This window comes from Theropithecus gelada, chromosome 2 (assembly GCF_003255815.1).
Source record: "Theropithecus gelada isolate Dixy chromosome 2, Tgel_1.0, whole genome shotgun sequence".
Lineage (NCBI taxonomy): Eukaryota > Metazoa > Chordata > Mammalia > Primates > Cercopithecidae > Theropithecus > Theropithecus gelada.
The window spans coordinates 173936474-173961195 of NC_037669.1; the positions used below are offsets into that span (position 1 = coordinate 173936474).

The 24722-nt window shown below is 35.0% G+C and overlaps 1 protein-coding gene across 9 annotated transcripts in view; it reads right to left on the reverse strand.

Annotated features, from left to right (window-relative positions):
• The window catches only part of SLC4A7 (solute carrier family 4 member 7), a 107447-nt gene that overhangs the window by 20984 nt on the left and 61741 nt on the right, over positions 1–24722 (reverse strand). For all 9 annotated transcript variants that reach the window (XM_025375769.1, XM_025375777.1, XM_025375771.1 and 6 more), the window contains 10 exons: positions 24065–24211; positions 17316–17422; positions 15015–15189; positions 11047–11180; positions 9343–9588; positions 6944–7049; positions 4377–4538; positions 3871–3984; positions 1142–1303; positions 707–958 (listed from right to left, as the gene is read on the reverse strand). In XM_025375769.1, coding sequence (XP_025231554.1) covers positions 707–958; positions 1142–1303; positions 3871–3984; positions 4377–4538; positions 6944–7049; positions 9343–9588; positions 11047–11180; positions 15015–15189; positions 17316–17422; positions 24065–24211 — 1605 coding nt within the window. The remainder of the gene's footprint in view (positions 1–706; positions 959–1141; positions 1304–3870; positions 3985–4376; positions 4539–6943; positions 7050–9342; positions 9589–11046; positions 11181–15014; positions 15190–17315; positions 17423–24064; positions 24212–24722) is intronic.

Consider the following 24722-nt stretch of genomic DNA (forward strand, 5'->3'; position numbering starts at 1 on the left):
TACAATAATAAAATTAAAAATAAAAGCCAACAAGAGGGATGTGATGGAAGAGAGAATGAGGATAGAGTCATAGGTGAAAGACACAACAACTTTAGGTCAGAAGCTCTCAAACTCTGTGGTCTCAAGACCCCTTTATACACTTAAAAATTACTGAGGTCATTTCCCCTCCCCCACAAATACTTTTGTTTATGAGTGTTTTATACATATTGATATTTGCCATATTATTTTTTGTTTTTTGAGACAGGATCTCACTTTGTCACCCAGGTTGGAGTGCAGTGGCCCAATCACGGCTCACTGCAGCCTTGACCTCCCAGGTTCAAGCGATCCTCCACCTCAGCCTCCTGAGTAGCTGGGACCACAGGAGCATGCCACCATACCTGGCTAATTATTTTTATTTTTATAGAGACAGGGTCTCACTATGTTGCCCAGGCTGGTCTTGAAACACCTGGCCTCAAGCAATCCTCCTGCCTTGGCCTCCCAAAGTGCTGGAATTACAGGCGTGAGCCACTGCACCTGGCATACACTATTTTAAAAATATACACAGCTTAACACTGAAATGCTTGCTATACTAAAAACCCAATGAAATTATTTCCCAAGTAAACTGTGGAAAACAAACCCAATTTTAGATATTTTAAGTTTCATTTTCACATAACTAAGTATAAATGCTATAATAAGACTGTAAAACATTGCAATAAAGAGATTTTACCTTTAGGACTGAAGTCATGAACACAGAGAGGCCCATTAGAATAAAAATCATTAGCCCTGTAACCCGCTGTTCACGAATTCCCAAAAACTTGGGTTGTTCCCCTGGAGCAGAACATTCAGATTCAACTTTTAAGCTGTTGACATGACTTATTGACAACACTGTTGCAGCCACAAACCATGGAAGTCCCATGACAGAGCAAACTCCCAACATAATGCCAACCATGAGCAAATCAAGGTGATAGCCAGCTCCTTTCTGAAAAGTGAAAAGAACATAAGTATCTGCAAGTCTAAATTGTTCCCTCAATTTAACATTCTACACTAATTATAAAGAGGGAAGAAGCTAATTTTCATCTTACATCTTTTAATGTTCCAATCATTACGAAAACATCTCAAACCCTTGAAGAATCACAATGCTTAAGGCAAATTCTAAAATTACCTTCAATTTGTGCTCCTTTCGGTTTATAATTACAGCTGTGATTTGTTGATCCATAAAAATGAGAATAGTACAAAGCAAAGCAGGAATAGCAGCTATTAATAAGGTCCACCAAGGATTATCTCCCAGTGGGTTTATGATCCACCCTCTCTCTGGATGAGTAGGCTGTTAAAAAATTAAAAATAATTTTTAAAAAGTCTCCTTGCTGTATTGCACTAAATTTCCATAACACAGACTCGATCTGTTCCAAGAAATACCAAGGAATGGGAAATAATTTAAATCTTGAACTATATGGTGAATTATTTTCAAAGATGGCCACAGTAATTCTTCCTATCCCTACAAGTGTACCTTCTGGCATGTGACTCAGTCAATCTTTCCACCTAGAGGTGGAGGCTGCTTCCTTAACCCCTGAAACCAGGATGACCCTGTCACTTACTTTAACCCACAGAACAAGGCCAAAGTGATACTATGTGATTTCTAAGTCTTAACCTTAACGAACCTTGCAGCTTCTTCTCTAGCCCTCTTTGAACCCTGAGATTATTACGCTGTTGAGTAAGCCTAGATAAGCTTTCTTGAGGATAAGACTATCCTCAATATAGTCTATATGGTAGTGGGTGTCGGGGGCAGTTCACCAGGCAACTATCCCAGCTGCTTCAACCATCTGAGCTGAGGCCTCAGATATACGAATGAAGGCATATTGCCCCCACTGATGGCTGCACCCCATAGAGCAGACCACAAACCAGCTAAGCCTAGTCTCAACTGCCACAGAATTATAAACAAATAAAGTGCTGTTATTCAAAAGTTTGCTATGTAGAAATTGATAAGCAAACTGGAATGTCATTTCCACATGTTCCAGCATAATTCATATAAGGTAAAATCAATCTATCTACTAAACTCCTAAACTAAACTGCTTTATAAGTCCTCAGACTTAGTGATTTTGACAGGATCAGTACTAAATCAGAATTAGTCCTCAATACATGGTATTTTCAAAGAAACTACTAACAAAAATAAGGCACTTTATGAGATACTAATACATTTTGACAGTACAATATAAGATTTATTTTATAGCAATTTTTTTTTTAAGATCAAGAGAGTTTAGTATGTTTGGGAGAATACCACATATATTGAAACCAAAAACATATGTTTTTATTACCTCAACTCGGTATTAAGCTTGTTTCTTCTTCATGAAAACATTTGTCAATATAAAAGGGAAATTTAATACTTTCAAAGTTCAGGTAATTCAATCTTTCCACACTAATATATATTAAACTACCTCACACTCAATATTGTATATGAATAAAAATATTTTATTCTACTTATACAATGCCATTTACTCTTAAGAGTTCCTTGATTTGTTTCCCTAAGTATATTTTATGCCCCCTGAAATCAGCCTATTTATTACCTCAAAGTCATATCAATAAATGAATAACAAAGACATATTTAAGAACTAGAACAAGGAACTTAGGCCAGGATTATAGGAAATTACATCAAGTTTTGAACCAATACTAATTCACAGTTTCATTTATTTATATATTCTCATAAAATAAGCTTAAAGTTTAATATTTTCATATTTTTATGTAAACACAGACTTTCTAAAAATTGTTGGCAGATCATTTTCCAACTGTGTACCCTACTTTAAAAGACCACTGGCTTTAAAAATAACATTTTTTGGTCTCAGTACAATATTATAAAATTAAATGATCTTCATTATATTCCTTATTTCAGATCCCCTTTAAACCAGATGCTTCTGAAAGAAGTCATATAACTTTAAATTAAATATAACCAGTGACACTACTCAAAATGTCTTTCCTTTTAGAATAAACAAAGGAGGATGGAAGAAAACAAAAACAGAGCAGAAGGAAAATGAATGTATTCAATTTGCTAATGACAGCAGAAAATTCAAATGGATGTTCAAATAGCATTTTTCTTATAGAACACATTTCGTTTTCTCCTTATGCTACCGGAAATTGTTACATGGAACTTTCCAACTACTGTCAGATATATTACCCTTCTAGAAATTTAACTAGACCCTCTGTGCCACTCCTAGAAAATTCAATTTTAGGTTAACTTTTTTTTTTTTTTTTTTTGAAACATTTTTTCTCTTATTGTCCAGTCTGGAGTGCAATGGCATGGTCTCAGCTAACTGCAACCTCCGCCTCCTGGGTTCAAGCAATTCTCCTGCCTCAGCCTCCTGAGTAGCGGGATTACAGGCGCCCGCCACCTTGCCTGGCTAATTGTTGTATTTTTAGTAGAGACAGGGTTTCACCATGTTGGCCAGGTTGGTCTCGAACTCCTGACCTCAAGTGATCCACCTGCCTTGGCCTCCCAAAGTGCTGGGATTACAGGCACAAGTCACTGCACCCGGCCTGGGTTACTTCTTTATAAAAGAATAAAGGGTGTCTCCTTCTCCCTGGAAGGTACAGCAAGAATTCCAGGGAGCAGAGCAAAGACTTTTTTTTTTTTTAATGGCTCCCTACATCTTACCACGATATTTTCATTCACTCTCTCTAATGGACCAGCATTGATACTTTTAAGTTCACATGTCTCTTTTCTGTCCATATTGTCATTGTTTATATATATATGAAAAACACATATAAATTATTTCCTTTCAAAGCATCAGCTCTTCAGAGAGACTACATACTTTTGAAAAATAACTACTGAGAAAATAGTATCTTGCATTAAAGTAGTATGGTATTCCCAAGTAACAAACAGCCACTCGTTTTAATCCTTACCTCAAATTTTTCAGGAACATGAAGTTTAGGAGATGGAACTCCTACAAGGTAGTCAATTGTAACCATTATTACAATTGTGAGAAATACGGCAAAATCACTGATTGTCGAACGCACCTATGTTAAAGGGATCATGTTAATATAAACACAGAAATACTATGTGTTCTTGCTAAATAATTCACATTTTTCATTGATAAAACTGCCACTACAACGTATAAATGGAGCTTTTAACTAGTGACAATGTTAACAGTGAAACACATTTATATTTAATTCTTTCCAAAAATATAAGAAACACATTTCACAACTAACCTAGCAACTCTTATGGTACCGTCATCTTCCTACTGTGAGCTCAGGCATGTAATACACATTTTTCACTATGAATAATTTCTTTATTAACCAGCTGGCATAGAGTATTAACCCCAAAAAATGTATTACCGTTTTGAAATAAACCAAGGAAATAAAAACCAAAAATATGAGCATTACCAGAATTCCAAAATTATATCAGTTACCTTGGTAGGAAAGTAACGCTTGGTCTTAAATTGCTTGAGGAATGAAGACAGAAAAAATGTTGTGAAAAACAAGATGACACACCAAAAGAGCACATCTGGAATATAAGGTCCATGATGACCACAAGCTGACCCTAAGAATACACCATGAAGTTTTTTACATTCCTGGAAAAAAGGAGAGAGAAAACAGAGAATGGGGGATTCTTAAGTATTCAATAAATTATTATGAATTTCATTGACTCATGAGATGCAACTGATTGTAAGAGGCACCATTATTTTGTTTTCCTTATTTAAAAAAAACCTCATCCAGTCAACTATAACACACTACCAACTAATTGTAATATATATCCTGAGTTCAAGATATTATAATTTGAAAAATACGTGCATCTCAAATCACTAAAATACAGTATTTTGCCAAGTCACTTCATATACTCCTTTCTTTCAATTCCATATTCCCTAAAGTGAAAGCCTCGTAGTATTATTTGTGAAATGTTTCTTCTGCATTCTTGCTTGTCCACAATTTTACCGCTTTTGTCTCTGAACAAGTGGTTTAAAACAAAAGCAGCATATAGAAAATTAATACTACGCTCTTTTATGATGCTGGACAAGACACGGCTACAGTATCTAAATTAAAATCAGTAATAAAAATTGTGTTTAGCTTTTCTGACTTGACTCAGTACCTTCAGACTAAAAGCACAGGACCATGAGCAGTAAAATGACTGTTAAAATATTTCCATTAACAAAATCAGTAACATATTAATATAGCATAATAAAATGCAATTATAGAAACTACTGACTTCATTTTCACTCAAAAAAAAAAAATAACTGAAAGGCAACCAGAGACTAACAGAAGTACATGCCACTAAAGTTCTCCTTTTTCTTACTTATAATCTAATGAAGCTCATTTTAACAAGTCAGTTGTACCAAAAGAAAAATAGTTAAATGTTCCATTATTTTCACATGCCCTGTGCTGAGATTAGTAAACCTAATCCATTCCATGGACCATGAAATTAAAAGCTATACCATTACCAGAAACACAAAAAACCCACCCGGCAAGGCCCCTTGGGATAACATGAAAACACTTATATCAATGAAAGACATCTGACCCATCATGAAATGAATTCTTTGTAACAAATCACTTTCATTTGAACACCTCTATTAACTATACCTCTTCCTTAACAAAAATGACTTTTTAAATATAAAATAGTAAAGCATGAATCTATGTTTTATCTTTTATTTGTTTTTAGAGACAGGGTCTCATTCTGTCGCCCAGGCTGGTGAGCAATGATGCTATCACAGATCACTGTAATCTCCAATTCCTGGGCTCAAGTGATTCTCCCTCCTTAGCCTCCCAATAAGTTAGCTACACACGTGAGTCACAATACCAGGGTAATTTTTTAATTTTTATAGAGATGGTGCCTTGCTATGTTGCCCAGGCTGGTCTCTAACTCCTGACCTCAAGCAATACTCCCGGCCTTGTCCTCCCAGAGTGCTAAGGTTACAGGTGTGAACCACCATGCCTGGTAATTTTTACTGCTTTAAATCAGCACTGCCCAATAGACATATTAGATGACGCAGATAATGTAACATTTCAATCACAGAAATAATGGAAATACAGAAGCCAGTAGTCACATGAATTGACTGAACACCTGAAATGTGGCTGGTTAACTGAAAAACTAAACTTTTAATTAATCTTAAGTTTAAATAGACACAAGTGGCTAATGGCTACTGTATTGGAGAATACAGCTTAAATTATCAGTGGGATTAAATTTCAGTTAATATCCTTCAAATTATATAGTTATAAACTAACTATCATCTTAGTAAGAAAGGAATGACCTACAGTTACTTATACGATATAAAAAGCACAAGGGTAGCTCAAGGGACCTTAGTCTTAATTCTAACTACTGGCAAACTTTACATTCTTATTTCTAACTCCCAGGCTTGAAAATGTCAAAAATAAATATTCCAGGGTTAGGACAATATTCCCCCAACAGAACACAAACATCTGTAACAGTATTCAGCACACAGTAGGTGTTCATTACATGTTGTTATCCTTTTTCGTTTCTCTTCCCTTAATGTTCAACCCAGACTAGTCTTGATGAGTTAGACAAGGTTAACTTAGACATTTAGGACATTAACACAGCTCTTCAAGATCTTCTAAATAAGCTGTCAATGGAGCAGATGAACTGATAAAAAGGCAGTATAAGTGGATATAAAATATTGTAAAGTCCAGTACATGCAGCCACAGTCCCAGTAAACACTTCCTTTGAATGTATCAATCTAAGTAGAATTAGAAAACAGAAGTATATTCACATCTTTATACTGTTCTTATCTTGGAAGTCAAATATAATTCCCCTTATCTCTCGTGCCAGTTCCATTCTTTTCAGCCTATACTTTTCAGCGCATGATACATAAAAAAGTGGCAACTACTATCTGGTCAAAACAACACTACGTACTGAAAACATACTACCTATCCATCAATCAAGAAGAAAATGTATATCTAATTAGAAAAAGCTAAAAGAACCAGATCAATATCTATTACAAAACCCTTTATTTCAAAATTTACTCACAGAAACAGTAAGATTTCTCCAGGAAATATTGTGTGCTGTTATATTCTCTTTCTTCCATTGTGCTAGAGTTTCATTGCTGGGGTTAGGAGGTTCAGTACATACACATCTGAGAAATTAGAGTAGTATACATTTTTAAGGATCCTGAATTTCATGCTTACATTTTACTAAATCAATTACACAATGTGGTAGTTTTTAACTTCTTTTTTTTCCCTACATTGCAAAGCATGGAGACTAGAAAGTGAAAAATACATCAGAAACAACAGGATGAAATAAAGTTTGGGTTATAGAAATAAAATAAAACCAATACAAATATCAAAATGTTTAGTTAATGAAGCTAGTTATGTCCCTGGCAGGGGGCACTATTTTACTTAAAAATCTGAGATGATTCCACCATGTTTATCAAGATTAGTCTCCACTAAAGCTGATCTACTCAACCTCCATAGCAGTCACTGCTGTCTCCCGCCACTCCCCCATAGCATGTACAGATTCCCAATAAGTTACACTACCATTAATTATTTATAACTGACAAGCCCTACCTACTCACAGTCACCCTTTGTTGATCTTAAGGCTCATTCTTAAAGAAATAAATAAAAAATAGTTTCTCATCAGGACAGGACTAGGAGAGTCATAAGGAAATCAGAGTTCAGTTCATATCCAGAACTATTTCAACCGCCTAAAGCTAGAACACACATAAGCAAAGAAACTTTTAAATACGGACTTAAAAGATGAAAAGAAATAATCATGAACGTTCCAAACTAGATTATGAACTGTTTGAGAAAAGGCAAAAAGACAAACTTTAGAGTCCATTCAGGCGCTTTTAGTAGCTGACTGACCTAATGCAAGTTTTAACCTCCAAGGCTGTCAGCTTCTTCATACACAAAAGGGGCTATGATGTGAATAAGTAACACTACAAATACAAATTTATAATATAAATTAGACAACACTCCTAACACAGTGCCTGCAGACGCTCACAGAATGTTGACCAAATAAATGTAATTCACATGTAATTACCCAGTTAACTAGAAGGAAACACTGCTCTAACTGGCTGACACTAACTATAAAAGGCATGCTTTATAAAGGTCAAAGAAGCAAAAGGCAAGGAAAGAAAGTTAAAAAAAAAAATTGTTTAAATTAAAGCTTCTAAGAGGAAAGAAGATAGCATATAATAGATTGGGCATCATAGTGTCACTAGTATATTCAAATAGGTCAGTGTCTTACAGGAATTTTCATACCCTCTTTATTCTGCCCGTCAAAGTTGAGAGTGTGCAAGGAAAGGTAGCAGGGGAAGAACGAATGAACAAAAGGGGGAAGTACATGTATCTGGGGCTTAGGTGGGTAGAAAAAGAAAACTTGTATCCTTCTGTGTCTTTTGGCAACCATATTTTTCCCTGTAAATCAATCAATTGCAGTTCCACATTTACACCAAGCGTGACTGCTAAAGACAGCAAATAAAGGCATCTACTTAAATATATCTACTTTCAAAAGCCTATTTTACACTTATTGAATATACTTGCCAAACTTTTGTAACTATTATACATTTATTTTCAAGTCCTATTTTATTCTAGAATTTAAAAAGATTTTCATTGCACATTTTTCTTATCAAAACGAAAACACTAAACAGCAGACGAATGTATTGAAATAACTTTCAGTAAAAATTATCAAGCTTCAGCCGGGCGCAGTGGCTCACGCCTGTAATCCCAGCACTTTGGGAGGCCGAGGCAGGCGGATCACCTGAGGTCAGGAGATCGAGACCAACTTGGCCAACATGGCGAAACCCTGTCTCTACTAAAAATACAAAAATTAGCCAGGCACGGTGATACCTGCCTGTAATACCAGCTACTGGGGGGCCGAGGCAGGAAGACCACTTGAACCGGGGAGGCAGAGGCTGCAGTTAGCTGAGATTGTGCCACTGCACTCCAGTCTGGGCAACAGAGAGAGACTCTGTCTCCAAAAAAAAAAAAAAAAAAAAATCAAGCTTCAGAAATATTAACGAAGACGAAAAATTTGAAAACCATTTTAAGAAAGTCTACATTACATTACACATCTAGGATTTAAAGAATATAAGATCCAATGTAATAACTGCCTGATTCAAACATATAGTGGATCAGTTGCCAAACAATCAAATTTAAATTGGCCAATCCAATTCAAACAGAAGACCAAAACATATACATGTGAATAAGCTATTTCAGTGAACAAAAAACACTGAATTTAATCAACTATATTTTTGTCCATTGAATGCTGTGACAAAATCTCATCTGAAACAACCACATCACTAACACATGGCTAATTAAGGAGTTATAGCTAGTTACCCTATTAGACGGCAAAAAAATTCATTTTCTGAGGCTCTGACATCTCTGTAAAAACACATTTTAATATTAGGAGAAAAGAGAAATACTTACGAGTAGCTGGTCAGTTTATCTAAGTTGTTGTGCATATTAAATGCGTATGTTTCTCCTAAATCAAAGAGCTTCTCCAAAGCTTCGTAGATGAATATGATGCAAATAAGGGCTGCAAAAGCCTCTTCTGTAAATCGAGTAATATAACACACAAGGCTGCTTGCATCTGTTGCAACCAAAACAATGCACAAAAAAGAAGTCCACAGACCAATACTGGTTCTTAAAGACAGATAAGAAAGTTGATAATCTCTGTTTAGAAAGAAAAACATGAATATGATAAACATGTGTGGAATAGTATTTGTACCTAAAATTTTTCATAGCAAGCAATGGAGCAGCATGAAAACATGATTCCTAAAAGAGAATGAATTACAGAATGACAAAATAACGACTAGAGAAAACTATATCTTTTTCTGCTTCAACTGAAGACTAGCTTATTAATAGATTCATTTATTACACTTATATAAAAGATTTACAGTGAAAATCTACTAGGCAATAAATATTTCAAAATCATTACAGCTCACTTTCTAAATCAGTTATGAGTAAATGACAGGTATGGTGTCTATATGAAAAAACAATAGCATCTTACTCTCTCTAAAGATCCAGACGTCATGTGTATCAATACAGTAATCAGCTCCAACATTATTACCATCACTACCACTACTCTCCTCTCCCACCATTATCACCACGGAAAGTGATTTCTTATTTTAAACCTCAAGAAATTACTACCAGAATCTATACTTCAGGTCACTGCATTCTCTATTAGTCTACGTGGCATGCCAGATTGGAATCAGATTCAGCTTGTTTAGTGAGTACAGAATCAGAAAGACAGCTGGATCCATCAAATATGTAATAGCATCAAGTTGTTTCAAACTAAAATATACAAACTTCATTAATGTCACAAAAGGAAGAATACTAGAGGCTGGGCGCGGTGGCTCACGCCTGTAATCCCAACCTTTGGGAGACCAAGGCAGATGGATCACCTGACGTCACGAGTTCGAGACCAGCCTGGCCAACATGGTTAAACCCCATCTCTACTGAAAATACAACAGTTAGCCAGGTGTGGTGGCGGCGCCAGTAATCCCAGATACTTGGGAGGCTGAGGCAGGAGAATCACTTGAACCTGGGAGGCAGAAGTTGCAGTGAGCCAAGATCGCACCACTGCACTCTAGCCTGGACAAGACAGTGAGACTCAGTCTCAAATAAATAAATAAATAAATAAATAAAATAAGGAACAGTATTAGCCATGCTGAATTCAAAGTCTAACAGCTACAGTACCCTATATTCATTTCTACAGTGTGAGCAACCTCACCAATGGAAACTGACACTTCACTCTGATTGCTTCAACCCAATTCAGATTAACACCTTCTTACTGGTTTAAATTTGTTAGCACAAAGGATTTGTATTTAGCCCTCAAGTGATCTGCTTATCAGCATTCAAATCCACTGATTTTATACTCAAGGACAATCTTACTTTCTTCATCTCCAAGTTACTGGATTAAGAATGGAAGGGGCCAGAGTATGGTCAATCATACAGTAGCTCAAAAATAATGAGAATGTGCATATATTGACCAAATTACTTTTTAGCAATTAAATAACTCCCTTCTAAGTTAATAAACAATTTCATATATAATTGTGTGTGTATATATATATATACACACACAAACACACACACAAACACATGTGATAAGTAGAGAGGGCTATTACTTACCTGCAGAATTTATATAAAATTTTTTCAAACACTAGAACTGGACCTGTGCTCCCCAATATTGTTAGAGGTTGCCCAGCAAACAAAGAATAGGCAATCCCAGTTAATGATGCTCCAAAAAGAGACTCTATTGCACTCTGTTTAAGGAAAAAAGAAATGAATAAAAGCAATACATCATAAACATTTCTCTAACCTACTATAACACTTGTAAGACATCTGGAAAATAAAAAGACTCATCAAGCAGTTATAAAACCAACACCACTTTAAGTTTGTAATTTAAAATATAAAAAATTACAAATACATTTTAAATACACAAGAAAAAAATTCTTTCTTTTTGTATATTAAAAACTTTTGCAATCATCCTTAATTCAAAACTCAATACAGGTTGAGTATCCCTAATCCAAAACTCCACACTCCAAACTTTCTGAGTGCCAATACGACACTCAAAAGGAAATGCTCATTAGAGCACTTCAGATTTCAGATTAAGGATGTTCAGCCAGAAGTATAACCCTAAAAAAAAATCCAAAATCTGAACTACTTCTGGTTCCAAGCATTTCAGATAAGGGATACTCAACCTGTGCTGTGGGATGGAAGGAGCAAAGAATAAATGGGAGAGACACACACAAGGGCTTCAACTTTATGTGTTTCATTTCTTAAGTCTGTGAGTACAGAAGGATATGTATTATTTTCAATACTTCTATATGGCTGAAATAGTTCATTTTAAAAATAAAAAATAGTAAATAATATGGTGCTACAAAAAAGAACTGCTATAAAAAGATCTTTCAAATAGGTGATAAATCAACATGTGACTATCTTTCTCAAACTGATTTCTAAACGGCAAAACTTTCCACATATTTTCAAGAAATTAATCTAATATGATAGGCTTAATCAATTATCAAAACTGAAATACTTAACAAAATAAATGAGAAAAATCTCCTCAAAATAATTTATAGTAACCATAAATGACAAAGTATCACTAAAGTTTGGCAAGAAAAGATAAAGAGAAAATGAAAGACTAAGAGAATTTAAACGTTAGCACACTAATTTTGTACAACCACCACCATTACATTCTAACTAATTAGGCTATCAGATGATTAGCTATGCCACTAGAAAAAGGAAGTAAGGAACGAATAGTTTACCATATACAAACATCAAGGTCAACTGGAAAGTACTATCCAGAAAAGCCAGCCCATTAATTGGTAAAGGGAAGGAAAAAAGAAGCTTGTAAGAAACAATCCTGCTGAAATGAGAGGCAGCGCAGCAACAGGCAAAGAGGAGGGCTTCCGAAACTAGATTTCCAGTGGGAAGACTGACTACTACTAGGTGTTCAGCCATGGCCATATCTTAACCTTTCTAAGCCTAAGCTTTCTCACTTTGAAATGGAAGTGATAACTAGAACATAAATAGTATTTGCAAAAACACCTAGCAAGCATGGTGTCTGGCACACAGAATACAGTCAATGAATGGTAGCAATTCTCATCATCAGCTATAACAGCATCTTCCAAAATCAAAATCACAAAATAACAGTAAGCAATGAAAGTATACTTCCACTATTAGAATAAAAATAGGACCAAACTCAAAGATAAACAAATTTATCTTTTGGCAACATAAAGGGGAAGTGTCCATGTTAATGACACATTTGTTAATTATATGGCCTAAATTTGTTTTCTTGCCTGTGGAGAAAATGTTTGTTCTTAGAAGACACTGCTAAGCCATCATAAAATCCTTAGTTCAATCACAATAAGCATATTTAGGAATGAATTTATGCAGAGCTTAAGTCAAAGGAAAAAAATGGGCCAGGCGCTGTGGCTCACGCCTATAACACCAGCACTTTGGAAGGCCAAGGTGGGTGGATTGTTTGAGCCCAGGAGTTCAAGACCAGCCTGGGCAACATGACAAAATTTTATCTCTGCAAAAAAATACAAAATATTAGCTAGGCGTGGTGGTACACGCCTATAGTCCCAGCTACTCCAGAGGCTATGAGAGAAGTCCAGGGTGGTCAAAGCTACAGAGAGCCAAGATCATGCCACTGTACTACATAGCCTGAGTGAAACAGTGAGACTCTGTCTCAAAAAAACAAAAAGTAGAAACAAAGGAAAAAAATGTCTAAATGGTATACATACAGAGAGAGAAAGCAAAACATTGAGACAAGAAGCAAGGAGATGTCAAAAAAGACATTAACAAGGGCAAATGGGTATAAAATTAAGGTTCCCCTCTCCTAATCTTGGGTTGAAAAGCAGATGTTGCCATATGAATACCTTTTTTTTTTTTCTAATTTTTGAAGTGTTTCTATGTTCACTGCCATACTGTTACCTGTCTTTTCCCTAAAGAAATCACAGCCTGGCCAGGCACGGTGGCTCACGCCTATAATCCCAGTACTTTGGGAGGCTGAGGTGGGCGGATCACGAGGTCACGATATCGAGACCAGCCTGACCAACACAGTGAAACCCCATCTCTACTAAAAATACAAAAATTAGCCGGGCGTGGTGGCAGGTGCCTGTAGTCCCAGCTACTCGGGAGGCTGAGGCAGGAGAATTGCTTGAACCCGAGAAGCGGAGGTTGCAGTGAGCCGAGATCGCACCACTGCACTCCAGCCTGGTGATGGAGCGAGACTCCACCTCCCAAAAAAAAAAAAACCACAGCCTATTACACTGCCTGCCTACCTCATTCTCACATTCAGAAGTTTCCATTGTACACATCAGAAGGCCTACCTACCCTTACCTTCCCCTCACATACCATACTATTTTGTCTTTTACACTTTTTTCACTTAGAATCCTTGAGGACAGGAGATACTGGCTATTCTTACACTTATCTATATTCCTCCAATGCCAAACACATTGTCACATGTACAAGATATCAAACAGCAAGATTAGATGGGCAGGTAATGAATGACAGTCCATGAACAAAGAGGCAGCAATTCTACGATGTAACAGATAAAACACATTTCCATGGGGCCAGCAGAGTGACATGCACAATTTGTGACAGCACATAAAGCAGCTCACTAAAAATATAGACCCTTGATACAATGATTAAAGACTAAGGTAAAAAGATTTACATAATCCAAAATAAATTCAGAGTTGAAAGAAAATTTCAGTTGTTAGGTTTATTTCATGTTTAGATCATGAAATATTTTAATTAGATAATTATCATGCCTTAGCTTTGGTTATTTTTTAGCCTTTGATCTAAAAAAAAAAGAATGTTCTCCCAAGAATAAATACAATTAAGTAAAATACACTTAAGAATTACAAATTGTCTCATTTAAACGCCTTATTAAACTGATTAAAATGCATATCAACAACAACAAAGAAATGCCTTTCATTTTACAAAGCACCATAGCTCTGAATACAGTATAACCAGGTACAGGAAAACATAAAAACTTTCATTTTAGTAATATCAAAGAATGAAGCTTTCAATTATATTTTCCAAATAAAAGTTTTAGCTACTTTCACATAGATTTAATAACAGCAAAATTAAATGCCACTTCAAAAAGCCACAATTTCCACAATTATGTTCTATTCTTCCAGTCTAGTCTAGGCCTACCAGCCAGGACTGAGGAGTTAATATTCATCATGTGGCTCTAACTAATCCTATGATATCTTACAGGATATGAAGTAGGCCCACTGATAAAAACCCCCATGACCCACCCAGAATCAGTTCAACTGGTGTCTTCTCCCAGTCCACCCCACCTCAAAAGACAATCCAAGCCTTTTACTCAATTTATAAAACCATTCATCCAGCAAGCCAAAGCAAACCTTTTTTAAATTTTTTTTTACCTCAACTGTGCATCTTCTGTTCAAATGGCTTCCCCATGTTTTCCACAGCAATTACCTTTGGGGAAAGTCTGCTTTGGGTCACGTTAATCATGCTGTGGGTAGACTCTTCAAATGAAAGTATGAATAGTGAGACAAATGCATACAGACACTTGCCTCTGAAGAGCTAAGAGCCTGGCCACTACCAATCTTTGTACTCACTATTCTGCCTTCTGTAGCTTCTCCAAGCAGCCCTCCAAAAGTGATTACAGGAGACATACAGGCACAGTATAGGAAAAGAATCGAGGCCAGGCACTGCAGGCTTAATGCATCCTTGAAGTCACTCAAGAAAAAAGGTGCTTTCCTTTTGATGTCAAGTATCAAACCACCAAAAAGCCTAAATAGGTGAGATGAAACTCGTCAAACTGTACACTAGAGGATTCTAGCTAGTTCAAACTACAACTATGGGCTACACAAAACTGCTGGTGCCTAGGTGTTTTGTCAACAAAATGTTAAATCCAATTTAACTTATAAATTACAGAAGATACACTCATTTAATTGAATCTACTGATAGAGGAATGTTATATTTCATTAAGAGACAGATATCTGTATTTTACGGACTATATCATGAAAAGATTGCAGGCAAATGATTTTATATGAGTAAATGTAATTTTGGACATAAATGTGCAAGGCAAGGTGTAACAAAATAAACGAAACCAAACAACCCATTTATGAAAATGTGCATAAGCAATTCTATTAATCGTTTGTATTAAAATCTTAAAGGCAACAATCACAAATATGAGGAAGGCAATTATTATCCAAATACGCTTTCATATAAATGTAGTATGTTGTGCTTAGATGCACAAGTAGTATGAATTCAATAACTTCAAAAGCTTTTAAAACTAGTACTTCAATCATATAAACAATTTGTCTAGGGGGAAAAAAATTCCTAAAAACCATTTCAGGATATTTAATTTACTGTGTATGTAGACAAACTAATATGTACATAAATAAAACAGGTTTCAATTAGTAGATTAAAAATCTGTTTATACATCAAAGCCATACCATTTCAACATTTTTAACAATTAGTCTTATGGATACATCTAATTTGAAGACATTCCAATAAAATATAAGCTCCATAAGGGGAGACTTTTTCTTGTTTACTGCGTTATCTACAGTGTCTAGAACACTACCTGGGAAATAGTAGGCACTCAACAAACACTGGTGACTAAATCGGTAATTCGTTTTAATACTCAAAAAATAAATAATCATTCAAATTCCAACTGCAAGAAAACAGACCCAAAAAACTAACATTAAGCTTTCAAATGCTTTGGGTATTTCAAGTTTACCATTGTAATTTTTTTAAGTTAATACTGAAATAAATCCTAAACACAAATTGACAAGTAGTACTCTGTTCATAATCTGACAGCAAGGGGAATCAGCTTGCAATAAAAAAGTTGCCATCAATAATCTAAAATATGAATCTATAGTATATCATCAAATCGATAATTACTTAGTAAAGGGTGTACAGATGCTCTCAGGTGACTGAGATCAGTGGAGGCCTGACACAGTGCTTCTCAATGACTAACCCTATCCCAGTTTGAAGAAGCGATAATAGCTAATAACAGAATAGTACTGTACAGGGTCAAAATCTTTTCTCTATTGTATTCACAGAGACTAACACACTTCATTAGTCAATGAATTAATTGTGAATTTCAGTTTCTCTAAAGTCTATATTCAGTATGCCAGTTACTTATTTTTATGATATAGTACCCTTTAAGGATGTCATCAAAATCCCTAATATTGTATCTGTTTAAGATGTTGTTTTTTTAAACAAATATTTAATATTTAAGATTATTTAATTCCATACTGACCACCAGTGGACACTAAAGAATCAATAGCCACATGCTTTTCCACAGTATGAAAATACTATAACATTTATCTACTTCTACAAAATATTAAGGCAATGTTTGCATCTGCCAATATTTCTATTTTTTGTTACAAAAATGAACTTCTTAAACAATTTTTCTAGCTGGGTTTCCAGAGAGCAATACAATGGTTTAATCATGCTTGTCCATGGAAGATTACCTCATGATATAATGCTCATTTAAGAGTTTTAAATCTGTACAGATATACAAAGAAATTATTAGTTGTAATTACTCTCTGTTCCCATAATTCTGTAACTCAATATGAAGAATTATAGTAAGACTCTACACCTTCTTCAAGAACCTTCTGTATAAACAATGGAAATTAACCTACACACTATATAACTGCAATACTCTGAATATACAGTCCATTATTTTCCTTTTAAACTAAAGCTTGATACATACTAATACAATTATTTGTAAATTTTCTTATATATTTATACATATAAATTTTCCTTATATATAATAATACACATTTTTCTAAATATGAAAAAATACTACAGATGATTAGGTTCCAAACACTTGGAAAAAAATATAATATTTATGTTTTCATCAAATCATCCCCCAAACCCCTCAAAATATCAGTATTTGCACCCACCGTCCAGTCCTCTGTAGCTCAGGCCCAGCATGATGAGCGGCCTCTTTAGGAGTCTCACCCGATGTGGGGGTAGATCCATTGTGAAACACAGGAATCTTTCTCTTTTCCTGAATTTCACAAAAAACATTATTTTCAGAATTCTATTTTAAGAAAACTTGAGACGGCATCTTCAATTACAGTGAATATCAGATTTTATATTGATTATGTATCTAATCAGTTCTCCTAGAAAAGAATGCTTCCTAAAATAAACTCTCTTCTGAAATAGATTGCTCTTTAAAAATAGAATCTACTATCAGTTTCTATTAATATTTTAAATTTCTCATTAGCTTTTTGAATCTTATATTCTAATTATCAACACACTATAAAATATATTCACACATACCATTTCAAATTCCTATTCACCAATAGCTACAAACAGAAGTAACCTCCAAAAAAGCAGCTCTCCCACCAAAACTTTAAAAATACTGCTCCTGTTAACTATTGAAAAATATGCTTTACATTAAGAAAAAAGTAAATTTCATTTTTCTTCTAAAATACTTCCCTTAAAAAATAAGAGCTGTTTGATAAACATGTTTCCACAAAAATCAACTTCGCATGACATTTTATTACAAATTCAAGAGTACTATTCACATGATACAGGATTTCTCCCCCTCTGTTGAAGACAAAGAAATGAGCTTTTAACTTGTTACATCAAGAGACTGCCGGGGCTAAAAATACACGTGTGCATGTGCACATACAAGGGGAAAGATGAAAGAAAAGGAAACAGAGAGGTAAAGGGAAAGGGAGACAGAGATCTGTCATCCCAGGAGGTTTACTGGGTCAAAGTCTCTAGCTGAATTAAAGACTTAGGCTAGCCAGTTTACATGTTGCATATTTAGAGAATAGCAAGGCCCATCTACAAATACAAGATTGCCATCTGAAAATGTCAAAATCTCACAAAATTTCAATTTTCAAACTTACATCTTAAAGAGGAGAGGGATAAAATATTACAACTCCTAGGAAACAAAAATAATTTGAAAAACTACAAATTATAAAATTGTGGTTTTGGCCATTATTTTTAATTTAATTAATCATTTACTTGATTTGATTAAAGACAATGGCTGAAACCACAATTACTTTTGCACCAACCTAATACAACCCATGAGACCCAGCCAAAGCACATTCAAGAAAATTAAGCAATTATATTAACAAAAATGAAAGAAGGAAAAATAGTGAATTAAACAACCACCTCAGAAAATGTGAAAACAAAAAAATCTTTCCTGGATGAAAGTGAAAGGAATGAAATAAAACAGCTAACAGCAGAAACTAAGATACAAAATAAAACGGATTTTTTAAAAGTACTAAAATAAATTTTAAAGGATGCTGTTTGAAAAATACAATAGACCTTTAATAACAAAAAAAAAAAAGGCTAAGAGGCAATAATTTCATAGTGAGCACATTTTATATACATACATACATATATACATACTACACTTTATATAACTCCATGCAAATAAATTTGAAACCTAGATGAATCTGGTAATATACTAGGAAAACGATTTACCAAAACTGACACCAGAAAAAATAGGAAGTTTTACATATACCGATTTCCAAAGAAATAAGCTAATTGTTGAAGTCTACATGACAAAAGATTCAAGCTCAAAAAACTTTACAAAGGAATTCTTCCAAACTTTTAAAATCAAATTATTCCACACCATTTAAAACCGTTTAACACCACAAATGAAAACTTACAAATTTTTTTATGAAACAAGTATACTGATGTGAAGTATAAAATGTGAAGATGGCACAAAAATCTATAAACCAATCTATAGTAACACAAAGTAGTAGACACAGACCACTACCACTTTAAAGTCCAAACTGAGTTGACTCCAGGAATTCTTTCACATTCAAAAATCTATTCATAAGATTTACTATAATAATTGATAAATAAAATTAATATAATCATTTGCCAGAGATGCTGAAAAGGCATTTGATAAAATTCTACATCAATTTATATTTTAAATATCAATAAAAAAGAAATAATGTTACTTTCTTAACATGATGAAATGTATATTTTGGCTCCAATGTCATTATCTTACTTAATGGGAGAAATACTGGAGATACTTGACTACAGTGAGAAATAAGATAAGAAATGCCTATTTAAAGCCCATGCTATTTAACACTGTACTAGAGATTTAGTCAATACAATTAGACAACAGAAAACAATTACAAGTATAAGATTTAGAAAAGGAGGAATAAAACTATCTCTTACTTACAGATTATATGACAGAAAAACTATTACAAACAATTAAGGATGGTAGCAGGATTAAAAATACACAGTTGAGGCCGGGCGTGGTGGCTCACACTTGTAATCCCAGCACTTTGGGAGACTGAGGCAGGTCGATCACCTGAGGTCAGGAGTTCAAGACCAGCCTGGCCAACATGGTGAAACCTCGTCTCTATTAAAAATACAAAAATTAGCCGGGCATGGTGGTAGGCACCTGTAATCCCAACTACTCGGGAGGCTGAGGCAGGAGAATCACTTGAACCCGGGAGGCGGAGGTTGCTGTGAACTGAGATGGCGCCATTGCACTCCGGTCTGGGTGGCAAGAGCGAAGCTCCATCTCAACAAAAATAAAATACACAGTTGATTCTTGAATAAACAAGGGAGTTGGTACCAACTCCCATGCAGTTGAAATTTTGTGCATAGCTCCCTGAAACTCAATCTAATAAGCCTACTGTTGACTGGAAAGCCTTACTGGTAACATGAACAGTCGAACACATATTTGGCATGTTAGAGGTGTTATAACCTACATTTTCACAATACAGTAAGCTAGCAAAAAGAAAATATTAATGGAAATACATCATAATTTCTATTTCACTTATTTCACTTCTCTTAAAATGTGGACAGTACCAATCCTTGTTTCCTTTAGTACCCAAACCATAGAAGGATCCATGTCGCAAAAGAAGTTAAAAGCAATCCTGAATGATCAGAACCCTTCTGCCAGATCAGCTGATGTCAATTTGTTTTCTGGCACTACTAATTCTGTATCTTTGTCCTCATCACCGGCACCGGTTCGGAAGCACTCATCTCCATCGAGTTGTGTTCTGTTAACTCCTCTGGTGTGGTGTTTATTAGTTCTTGAGCTTCTCCAAGATCCACATCTTGAAACCCTTCAACTTCCACCTTTTTTGCCATATACACACTTTCCTTGAGTGGCTCTGTCGTAAAACCTGTTAAGTCATGCACAACATCTGGACGGTTTCACCAAGAAGGAATTTACTATTTCAGGTTTGATGATGTTCCTGGCTTTTTCTGTAATAATGATGGTGTCTTCAATGGTGTAATCCTTGCAGACTTTCATGATGTCCTTGCTATCCAAGGTTCTCTTCCAGAGCATTAATAATCTTTTCTATATAGCATCTAATGTAACAAGCCTTAAAGGTCCTCAGTCCCCTAATCTAGAGACTGAATTAGAGACGTTGTGCTTGGGTGCAGGTGGACCACTTCAACACCTTTGGTGTTGAACTCACAGGTTTTGGGTGGCCAGAGGCATTGTCTAATATGAAAAAAATGTTTAAAGGCAGTCCCTTACTGGCAAGGTACTTCCTGACTTCAGGAACAATGCACTGATGGGACCAATCCAGAAAAAGGGTTCTCATTCAGGCCTTCTTGTACAACAAAAAGACTGGAAGCTGGCATTTATCTTTTCCTTTCAAAGCTCAGCATTAACAGCTTTATAGAGAAGGGTAAATATCATAAATTGGAGTGCATTTGCACAAAACAGTTAGCTAACCCTTCCTGCATTAAATTCTGGTGCTCACTAATCTTCCTTACTAATAAATGTCTTCTGTAGCATTATTTCCAGAACAGGGTACTTTTATCTGCATTAAAAACCTGTTCAGGGGATTTTCTTAATAGGATCTGATCTGGGAACTCATCTGCTGCCTCCTGGACGGCAGAAGCTGCTTCTCCAGTTATTTTGACATTTTTTAAGCCAAACTTCTTTCTAAAATTACCAAACCATCTTTGCTGGCACTAAATTCTCCGATCCTTCACTTTTCTTTTGCTTTATGTTGTCGTAAAATGACTGCCTTTCTTGGTCATATCAGAATCTATAGATATGTCTTTCTTATAGTAATCTGCACCCACATAAAAGTTGCATTTTCAATATGAGATAAAAAGGTATTTTGCAAAAAGCAGAAGTGTTTATGCCTGCTGGCATAGCTACAGTGACGGCTTTACGTTTCCTTTTCTTTTTACAATGATCCTTACACTAGATTCATTTATCTTGAAATGGTAGGCAATGGCAGATGTGATTCTATGGTACATACCAAGCGAATCAACTTTGTCTTACATTTGCATGACTTTTCTCTGTTTCTTAGGAACACTTACTAGTAGCACTAATGGGACTTCGTATGAGTCCCATGTTGTTATTCAAAAGTTTCCAGCATTGCAGTCAACATGATGAAAAATATATGAGAACCTCATGATCACTTTTTAGGGTAAACACAATTTACTGGAGAGACAAACTGCTGATGTGGAGACGAGCAACACACAACATTTTATGCACATTAACTTGCAATACTTGAGCTCACTGCAACAGCAACAGGCAGTAACTATGAAATTACAATATGACAGCAGTACAGTATTTACTATAGTTAATTTTATGCAGTTAGGATTTAATACTGCATCTTTACTTTTATTTACATTTCTCTCCACTGAGAATGGTGCCATGTACACTCTTAGTGTGTATAAGTTTTTGATAAATTTTAGTTTAGAATAGATTTGTATATATTTTATGCTAATAATTATTAAAGAAGACTAGTATGTACATATATTTTACACATTCAGGAATACCTAATCTTAATTTTTTGATATTTCTAGGCTATGAAGTTTGTATGCAAATTTTTTCAAATTATCAAAAACCTTTCCAATGTTTACTGAAAAAAAATCCACATAATTAGAGCTGCACAGTTCAAACTTAAATTGTTCAAGGGTCAACTGTGTATGCATATATGCACATAAAAAATAACAAATAGCCTTCATTTCATATAAAAGCAACAAAGATACAATACTCATGAATATACTCATCAAGAAACATGTAAATTATAAGTAAGGAAAACTTGAAACATCCTTCAAGAAGACAAAAACTTGCTTGAAACAGAAAATCAACTGGTGAGAGACACTCCATTGAATAGAAAGACTCAAGTCATGAAGACGTTAGTCTTCCCTCAGTTCAATGAGAAATTTGTCACAACTTTTAAAAAACCATTACGCATATTTCTGAATATAGAAAGCTGATTTTAAAGCCTACACAGAAAAATAAATATGAAAGATAGCCAAGAAAATTCAGAAAAACAAGAGTAAGAAGGAGAGCAAGAACACGTCTAGACCTACCAGATACTAAAATATACCAAAAAGCCTCAAAAATTGGAGTGTGAAATTGGTCCATGAATAGACAGACCAACAGAAAACAAAACAAAGTCCAAAACAGGTCTAGATGCAAATGGAATTTTAGTTAATAAAGGCAGCATCACCAACCAAGGGGAGCAATGTTTAGCTCTGTAATGAACAGGGAGAAACCAGGCAGCAATTCAGAAAAAAGATGAAGCTGGGTCTATACCCACATAAAATATGCTATGAAAACCTCCAAAGGATCAATGAATAATTTAAATGTTAAAAAAAAAAAAAAAATGCTGGTGGGGCAATGAACGAAAGATAATCAAGAATATTCAACCTCACTAATTATACAAATGCAAATTAAAACCTCATTAAAAGGCCGGGAGCAGTGGCTCACGGCTGTAATCCTATAATTTTGGGAGGCTGAAGCAAGAGAATCACTAGAACCCAGGAGTTTGAGATCAGCCTGCACAACAAAGTGAGACACCGTATCTACAAAGTATCAAAAAATTAGCTGGGGCTTGTAGCACACACCTGCGGTCCAGGCTACATAGGAGGCTAAGGCAGGAGGTTTGCTTGAGCCCAGGAAACTGAGGCATGTTCACGACATTGCCTTCCAGTCTGGGTGACAGAGCAAGACCCTGTCCCATAAAAACTAAATTAAAAACCTCATTAAAATACTTAAAATAGGAAGATAAAGATATCTATTAGATTGACAAATATCCCAAGTTTGGCAACACACAGTGTCAGTGAGGATGTAGGGAAATAGGCCCTCACTGTGGGAGTCCAAAACAGTCCAGCTGATGGAAGGAATTCCAGTAATATCTACGAAAATTATAAATAAATTCCCCTTTGATCCAGCAATCCTATTATTGGGGATCTATTCTACAGATACATCTGCACAAGACTAAAACGACATGTGATTACTGTCATGCATGGTTTGAAATAGCAAAAGACTGATAGAACCCAGGAACAGAATATGGTGCTATGGTACACCCATGCATAGAAGAAAACAAAGCTGTGAAAAAGTGAATAAGGAATATTTTCATGATTTCTTACATCAGATCTCCTAGATATACTTTTATATGAAAAAGCAAGGTACAGAACGGTATACGCAGTACATTAACTTTTGGTAAGAGAAACAAGACTACATGTTCATAGTTTCAAGTACTGAATAAAAAATGAAAAGGATAAACAAAAAACTAGTAAAAAATGGTCCACCCATAGGAGGTAAGTGTGGGGGTAAGAAGGTAAAAGGGACGAGGTGGGGATACAACTTCTCTGTTTTAGTTTTTGAATCATAGCTAATCAAAAATAATTTTATTAAAATAAAGTAAGTTACAGAAGAAAAGCTCTGGATTCTTACCTGAGAAGGGACACTTTTTGGTGGTTCTATGCGTATAGAAGGATCCCACTCTCCTGGAGGTAGGACAGTTACTTGATCTAAAAATTCATCAATTCCAGATAAGAGGTCATTTCTGTCTTTTGCTTTATAAGCTACATCATGGAAGATCTAAGTGAAAAAAATATTGAGTAAAAAGATTTTAAAATTGAAAAAAAAATTCTACACATAGTCCACTCTGGACATCACAAATAGCTTCGCAATAAAGATAATCACCTGAACTCTTATCTCAGGCAGGTATTCAGCCCACCCTGGGTAACAACTATACAAAGTAATCCACTCAGTATTATCAGATGAATAACAACAAGAAACAATGAAAGAGAACAGCTACATGTTTAGAACAATTTTTTAAAAATAAAATTTTGCCTGGGAAATAGTAATTGATTAGAAAATAAAACAATGTAGCATGTCACTCTACTTCTATGACATTTAAATGTCATTTATCCTAAGAAAATAGTCATGGATATGCAAACAACTTTACTTAAATAGTTTATTTAATGATCAATAGCTACTGGCTAACTACTAACTGCTAAAATACAATTCTAAGCATTGTGGATAATGCAATGGTGACAGGTAAGGAAAGTTTCCCTATATATTCAATAACCTTTTTTTCTAGGAGGAA